Consider the following 8675-nt stretch of genomic DNA (forward strand, 5'->3'; position numbering starts at 1 on the left):
ACAAAACATACTTCATATGTGCAAGATGATTTGCAAGAATGTCTCAATCTGTTTGCCATCATGTTCAACACACAATAAGCAACGAGCAACAGTAGCATTTAAAGCCCGGAAACACATTTCGTGGTGAATAGATGATACCACAGTCCGTATTTGGTCCTTCAGGTCATTGATATCACAAACTTTCCTGCTATACACGCTCTCCTTCACCACACCCCATACCCAGAAATCACAGAGTGTCAAATCCGGGGCGTGTGGAGGCCATGGCAATGGTCTACCACGGCCTATCCATCGACCTGGAAAGGTGTGGTTGAGATAAAAATAATCCATTAGTGTTAACATAATTTAGACTGATTAAAAATGTAAATAGTGTCTGTAAAAATCCAAATTTACCCCTGGAGTCAAATAAAGATCTATCTATCTATCTATCTATCTATCTATCTATCTATCTATCTATCTATCTATCTATCTATCTATCTATCTATCTATCTATCTATCTATCTATCTATCTATCTATCTATCTATCTATCTATCTATCTATCTAGCACCTTACATATCTATCTATCTATCTATCTATCTATCTGTCTGTCTGTCTGTCTGTCTGTCTGTCTGTCATAGCAAAAATGCGAAACATCTCATGTTAAAGTAGTGTATTAAAATGTACCGATTGTAACTTGAACCTGTTGTCATGTACATATGATGACCTTGTAGGCTTGCTGCTGGCTTGCTTTTTTGGTGGTAGATTGGTGTAAAGAAAAATAAAACGTTTTATGTGAAATTGTTTCAGCATAGAAATGCAAAGGTTAACCTGTTGACTTTGTGACGCACTGGGTTTGCTTTTGGAGAGAGAGCGATAGAGAGAGAGAGGTGACTTTATGGAATGTGTCCGACACTCATACCTGTAATCATCCAGTCAGAAATCGACAGGCTGTAGCTAAGACGGTTGTGCACACAGGTAAGACAATTCTGCTTTATTCTATGAGAGTGTATATGAGAATGGCAAGCCAAGGTATCATACTCGTACTTTGGTATATGTTATTCATTGTACATGTAAATAATGATCCTTCAAGTTGAGCAAAAGCTTTCACTTCAGGCAGCCTGCTAAGTGAGTAGACAGACATTACAAACTTTAAACAAAGCTCAACTCCTCTCTAAACCAAAAGTGCTCATAGAGCAAACGCTGTTTTGGATAGATTTTCTTGCAGTTTGTTGTGCCCCTCCTAACCGTGCGCACTGTTCTTGGTGTTACATTTTCATTCACATCTGGAGATCATGTAAAACATTTAAGCGCAACTATCTTGATGCATCTAATAAAGCAACTGCATGGTGGTTTGTAGCATTGGAGGAGTGTGACTGAGGCTTTATAGAAGCCTTTAAAGGAGGAAGGTTTGTAAGGGAAGCTGAATCAGATCTTTCCTATCTTAAGGATGTCCAAGTTGAAATAGTCTTTGAGTAGACTGTGGATGTGACAATTTTGGATTAACCTCCTCCCCCTTATGACCACAGGGTGACTAAATAATTTTATTACACTACATGATATAACTACTCCTGTCGTCACATGGAACAGAAAAGGATGCTTTTGTGATGTATGTTCTGCACCAGGTTTGTTAAAGTGTTGAACATCAACCACCCTAAAGCTACTTTCATAGTTAGTTAGTGTGTCCATCTGCACACCAGTTGACACATTAGATAGATAGATACTTTATTAATCCCAAGAGGAAATTCACATTAGGCAATACATCTTTGTTAGTTGAAGATATCTTTAGCATTTACGGCTGTTCCCTTCAATTACATTTTTGTCATCTTTAGGTCTTGATTGTTCATTTCCAACTTGTTCAATATGTACGTTTTCTGTCAAACAGCCCATCGCACTTCATAAAATGTCCGAAAGTCTTTGTGACGTTTTCTCAAAAGGAGAGAGGAGGAGGTTGGGAGCATGCGCTAATAGTGCATTACCATAGCCACTACATGACAAACCACCTGGATTGGGAGAATTTTCTCTTGATGCATATTTCTACCATTAAGACTTTATTTTGGCCAAGAAAACAGCTTAAGCCCAATTTTCCTTGTTATAAAATTTATAATACAGCAATTGGGTGGGGGGCAGTGGAGGAATATTTTGAACAAAATTAAACAAATAAATTCATTGCTAAATGTGATAATGAATATGTAATAACGAAATGATATGTGAGCAAAAATGATTAAATGTGTCAAGAAATGCTTTTTGTTGCTTATTTATTTATATGCTTGTTGACCGGCGGTAAGGAAGCAGTCAGGAGCAGGAAGAAATTTTGGGATACCACCCCCAGTAGCCTTGTTTAATTATAACGGAAAAAAGAACATAAATGAAAAACGAGTGCAAAATGCACAACTGAAAAGATGCTGATTCAAATTCAGTCAACTACGCTGTACTTGCCAGAGCCCAGCCTCTCAACAGACATAAATGACAGATTTCATTTCATTGTGTATTTCATGTTGCCTGTGGTGTCACTGAAATAAACAAATGAAGGAATAAATAAATGCAGTGACCAGATGGAGAGACCACAAGTATTCAAAAAGGAGTATTGGGGCAGCGGCCAGGAAACCCTGCATAACACCAAAGCAAAAATCAAAAAAGAGTGCGTGAGGGCATAACACAAATAATGGCTGTGAATCTACGGTTTAGACCAAAGGGTCCCATCACTCTGAAACTCTCCTTTGTGAAGTTCATGTCAGAATGAGACATCACCTTCTGGGGATTGTCTGCTTATATGGTTTCCATCCGGAAGGGGTGGAACCTGCTTGGGGTACCATGGGCTTGGTTAAGTGTCCTCCTTGGATTTCTTCTCCAAACTACAGATAAATAGAAGATGTAGCTAGCTTCAGTGCCCTCTCCTGTCCCTGAGTGGACAGACAGGAAGATGATCTCAGGCACACATGCATGACAATATATAAAGCAACAAAAAACATATTTGTTGAAACATTTAATTATCTGCAGTGGGATGGCACCCTGCCTAGGGTGCTGGCTGGAATTGGCTCCAGCAGACCCCCGTGACCATGTGTTAGGATATAGCGGGTTGAAAAATGACTGACTGACATTTAATTATTTATACTCCCATGTCGCTGTGTTTTTATTCGTTTGTTATCACAGATTTTGTTTATTTACTTGTGTATTTATGTTTTTTATGTATTTAATTTTTGCCTGTAATATTCCTTCATAGTAACTTGCCCACCTGGCAGCATTGCTATGTGACCTCTGAATGTTCACACAAATGGTCTCATGCCAATTTTTTTTTTTTTTTGCTTTGATTAAACATAACCTAGTTAATATGACATCTAATAACATTTTGTCAGTTGCATTTTAAATTAATACTTAAGGCTAAAAATCATTAATTTTGAGTTCAGTCAATTTAAGGTAGCTGTGTAAAGAAAACATACCTCAAATATCATCTTTTAGGCTTAAAATATTTTGAGTAAAGCTAACTTGAGGGGACTTTACAATGTCAGCACGTACCAAAATCATCTTTGATTGGTTCTGCTGTTTAAGACAATCAAATCCCTTTGTGCTCATGCTGCATAAATTAAGCTTGTTAATGATAGATAGATGGATATGACAGGCACTATATGATAGATAGATGGATATGACAGGTACTATATGATAGATAGATGGATAGATATGACAGGCACTATATGATAGATAGATGGATAGATAGATATGAAAGGCACTATATGATAGATAGATAGATATGAAAGGCACTATAGATAGATACTTTATTAATCCCAAGGGGAAATTCACATACTCCAGCAGCAGCATACTGATAAAGAACAATATTAAATTAAAGAGTGATAACAGTGCAGGTATAACAGACGGACAATAACTTTGTATAATATTAACGTTTAACCCCCCCCCCCCCCGGGTGGAATTGAAGAGCTGCATAGTGTGGGAGAGGAATGATCTCCTCAGTCTGTCAGAGGAGCAGGACAGTGACAGCAGTGTCAATTGTATGACTTCAGAAGTGCTCAAGATGAGTAAAGCCAATGTAAGGTAGCCATGTCATGCAATCTACCTCAAGAACAGCGTTATGAGTGTACCACAATTTAAAAGTCCTTCCACGCTTGGTGTTTAGAAAGGATAGGTTTTCTGCTGATCATATAACAAGAGATCAGTGACTGCAATCCTCTTTAATAAAATCCCTTTGTGCGTCCAGGTGTCCGTGTGTGTGTGTCTTCTGGTGAAGTGCGCATGCGCGGGGCACGGTGAGATGTACGATATTACCGTCAGAGAAAGTTACAGGCGTTTTACGGAAATACAAACCAGTATTACTGCGAGAGGAAACTAAAGGTACACAATTAAGTGACGCATATTACAGCCACATACAAGCCAGTATTACTGTCAGAGGAGATTAAAGGTATATTACCGACGCGCACGCCTGTATTACCGCCAGAGAAAATTAAAGGTATATTACGGACGTACAAGCCAGCGGACGTACAAGACAGTATTACTGTCACAGAAAATTAAAGACACACAATACACGGCGGCAGCCCACGAAGAACGGTCAGATCAGCAAGTAAACATCAACAAGAGAAAGGCTGAAAGAAAGAAAAATACGACCAACAAAAAGAATGAGGTCAAATTCCCTTGCCATTTAATATAGACTGTTCCTACTAATGTTTATGCACTACTGTTCTAGCGGCGGTTATTGTAACGGGCTAAATGACTAGTTTCAGAAGAAAAGAGTGAAGGAACTCAACAAAGTAGACATTTTTGGTTAATTGTACACTTGCAAACTCAGTTCCAGCATTGTGGCAGGTAGTGTCTGGTGGCACTGTCCTTCTGAAGTATGTTCATTGTCTAATTGTGCCCGAGAGACTGTGGTCTGCTATTTGAAAAGATAGGAGCCTTGAGTGGGAGCTCAGGATAACCCTGTATGTCAGGAGATCTTTGTTTTTCTGCTTTGTAAGGAATTTATAACATCTTGAATTTCCACGAGCCTTTGTGGTTCATCCAGTTCCTTTATAAGCAGCACGCCGAGTTGTAGCACTTTTCATTTAATGAGAAATATATTAACATGGCCTTCTTCTTCATTACACTCTGATGTGTATAGAGGCTAATAATATTCCAAAACTGTATTACTTATTACTTTAAGTTCACAACATTTTGATCCTATCTGCATTTTTAATGTCTGTTATTCTGTTTTGTACTTCATTTTTATGTGTTTGTTGAGCTAAAATCTTATTTGCCTTTTCTCTATGTTTATAGTATGAATGGCGTAATTGTTCCATTTTTCCTGTAGTTAGAAGATGGAATATTCTTTATCGATCCTGGACATCTCTGTAGTTAATTCTGAGGTCTTTGATTTTCTGATACTAACCCATGTTCTTTTTATTCAGTAGAGATGAACGGCATTTTCCTGATCTCCAGCCTGGTGCTCGCAGTGTCCACTGCTTTTCCAAAGCCACATTTAGAAGGAGAGGAGCATCATCAAGTTTGCCCGGCCATCTGTTCTTGTGTTCTCGATGAGTTCAGCCTGGAGCTCAACGTGTACTGCAGTTCACAGAACCTGTCGATCATTCCAGCTGACATCCCCAGTACCGTCCACTCCTTATGGCTAGACAACAACAATTTCACATCCATCCCATCCTCTGCTTTCAACAGCATGCCTCACCTAAACTTCCTAAACTTACAAAGTGGACAACTGTCAAGTTTGGATGTGGACGTATTCCATGGGCTTGGAACACTTGCACACTTGCATTTGGAGCATAATTTGCTGTGTTCACTCCCAACAAATCTCTTCTTCCACACACCCAACCTGATTTCTCTTAGCCTTCAGAGCAATCAACTTTCTCGCATTGAAGATGGCCTCTTATCAGGTCTGTCCAGCTTATGGCTGCTTAATTTAGGCTGGAACTCCTTAGTGGTGCTCCCCGAACCAAGCCTTCAGGACCTGCAGAACCTCAGGGAGCTCAATCTAGCCGGTAACAGACTGGCATACCTTCAAATAAAGCAATTTCAGGGACTAATGGAGCTGAAAGAGTTGGACCTCACGGGTAATCTATTAAAAACCGTAAAGGCCACCATTTTCCCCAGATTGCAGAAGCTACAAAAACTGTACTTGAGTCAAAACCAAATTAACACGGTGGCTCCTCATGCTTTTCTGGGCATGAAATCTCTTCGATGGTTAGATCTGTCAAACAATCGGATGCCCAGTCTCTATGAAGAGACCTTCACCGGTCTGCCAAGCCTCCATGTTCTGCGGCTTTCCAACAACTCTATTACCAGTCTACGTCCAAGGACATTCCGGGATCTGCAGTTTCTGGAAGAGTTGAGGCTTAGTTACAATAAGATTAAAATGCTGATAGAGAAGACTTTTGAAGGGCTCAGCCATTTAGAGGTTTTAGCTCTTGACCACAACCAGATTCAGGATATCCGTGTTGGTTCTTTCCTTGGTCTTGCCAATTTGGCTGTGATGAGCCTGTCTGGGAATTGTTTTCGGAATCTTCCAGAACTTGTTTTCAAAGGTTTGACCAATCTTCACAGTCTCCACCTTGACAACAGCTGCCTGACCAGAATAAAGTCTCAAACACTTTCAGGCCTCACGGGCCTTCATCGACTCTTCCTCCAAAACAATGACATATCTGTGATCGAAAAGCAGAGTTTCGGAGACCTAGTAAGCCTTGAAGAGCTTGACATGAGATGTAATAAACTGTCATCTCTCACCTCTCAGATGTTCCTCAGCCTGCAGAACCTCAGGTACCTTTGGTTGTCCTCCAACCAGCTTCAGCATATTGCATCAGATACCCTTTCGTCCCTTAAGCGTCTTTCATGGTTAGATCTTTCTTTTAATAAGCTGGCATCTATACAGAATGGAACTTTTCTCACCCTTGAGAAATTTAAATATCTCAATGTGAGTGGAAACAACCTCTCCAGTTTCTCTCAGCAGATGCCAGACAGCTTGGAACAACTGTGGCTCAACGGAAACTCATGGGTATGTGACTGCACTGCTTGGATGCTCTGGAATTACAGCCTTAAAAAAGTCACGGTAGTCCCCCGCTTTCAGGAGATGCTAATGGAGGGAGACGACTCTCATTCTGTGGTCTACAATTACAATAATATAACGTGTGCCAGCCCTGCCAATGTCACAGGGGTCGATCTCCGTGATGTTGGTAGCGATCACTTCCAGAACTGCAAGATTTCACCTTCAAACAAGTGAACGTTGCATCCCTACGTTTAGTCTGTTTTGCCTGATCATGCGAGCCGCGCCAAGACAACCAATCTGAGAACATCTGAAGTTCTTAAGTGACCTAAAATGTCAGGCTCTGGGAACTGGCTTCACACTGTTTTATACACCGTGTAATTTCCAACAGCAAGTGATAAAAGTACGCATAATTGAACTTGTCTGCTTTACCCTGCATGCTTTGCAATGTTTTTCGTTGGAGTTTTACTAATTTCATTATACTCATCTTTTCACAAATTCTCTGTAATCTTCAGTTAAAAAGGGACAGTATACAAGATGAGGCCTGTAGCAATGTACACCTTATGCTCATTCTCTTTGGGGCTCTTCTTCCTAATTTAAATATCATTCAAATACTGGGCTTTAAAGTTTTTGCAGTAAAATGCGTCATGTGGCATGACAGTACAGCGTGTAGTGTCACTGCCACTCGGGTTGGAACCCAAGATAACATAAAAATTGTGATCACAAATGGACTTCAGTTTCCCAGTTACCTCCTGTTCTTCTTCATTAAATTATTTATTACACGTTTCATCCAGTGGATGGCTCGATGCACAGTGGTTCGCCCCGCCATCCTGGTTGTTGTCCGCATGGCGTTTTCACATTCTCCCTGTGTTTGTGTAGGCCTCCCTTGGGGTTTTCCAGTTTACTTGCACGTCCTAAATGTGGCTGAAGTCGCTTTATGGGTGTGTGTGTGTGTGTGTGTGTGTGTCCCTTCTGCTTCCCATTATGCCTGCATAGGCTCGGCCCCCTGTGGTCCTGCTTTGGTTTGAAAAATGAAAGTGTGTCCTGAAATGGACTTGTCAGTGAGCCATTATTTGTTTAAGAAAGAATATTCAGAATCTTTTTTAATGAATGTTTTGTGTTTTATTTACATAATTTGCACTTTTTTATTTTTTGTAGTTAAATTATAATTTGTTTGCATTTCAGTGTTAATTTTAGATACTCAGCTATGCTTTTTAATGCTGTTAAAAAGTGAAGTTAAAAATAAATATGGTAAGCGCACAGCCTTCCTCCCCAGTGCTATTTTAATCTGGTGTATCTAAAGTCTATTTACTTTCTTTATTGGAAGATTAAAGACAAGGTCAAGTTTAAACACGGCTGACCTGTGGTCTGTTTCCTGTGAACCTGGATAATAATTTCCAGATCTGAAGAATACAATGACTTCGATATTGAAATGTGAAAGTCCGCAGGGCTTTGTGGACTTAGCATGAGAGGTGATCAAATTCCCAGTGCCTGATGTCAGCCCTGGGCATCACGGTGGCTGAGGGTTTTCTTTTTCATAGACTTGTGCTTCTAGGTGGGCTTCTGTCATAATTGGTCATGATGCTGTGTCTTTATTTCATCATGCTTGAAGTATGCAGCTGTGCTTTTATAACGATTTAAAAAAATTTCAAGGTGTTTGTTTAATAGGAGGCATGGTGGTGTGGTGGTTAGCCTGGATACCTTCTATCAGCAACAACACTTATT

At 40.0% G+C, this 8675-nt stretch overlaps 1 protein-coding gene across 2 annotated transcripts; it reads left to right on the forward strand.

Moving 5' to 3' along the window:
- The first annotated feature begins 850 nt into the window (after positions 1-850).
- On the forward strand, positions 851-8210 carry igfals (insulin-like growth factor binding protein, acid labile subunit). Of its 2 annotated transcripts, none has more exons than XM_028814257.2 (2): positions 851-952; positions 5368-8210. In XM_028814257.2, exon 2 carries the CDS (start codon positions 5373-5375, stop codon positions 7185-7187), a length of 1815 nt encoding a protein of 604 aa, XP_028670090.1. In that variant the 5' UTR covers positions 851-952; positions 5368-5372; the 3' UTR covers positions 7188-8210. The 2 variants fall into 2 exon arrangements, with proteins under 2 accessions (XP_028670090.1, XP_028670091.1); XM_028814258.2 differs by having other exon boundaries at positions 854-952; positions 5371-8210.
- Positions 8211-8675: the final 465 nt, after the last annotated feature.

Source organism: Erpetoichthys calabaricus, chromosome 11, assembly GCF_900747795.2.
Source record: "Erpetoichthys calabaricus chromosome 11, fErpCal1.3, whole genome shotgun sequence".
In the NCBI taxonomy this organism is placed as follows: domain Eukaryota; kingdom Metazoa; phylum Chordata; class Cladistia; order Polypteriformes; family Polypteridae; genus Erpetoichthys; species Erpetoichthys calabaricus.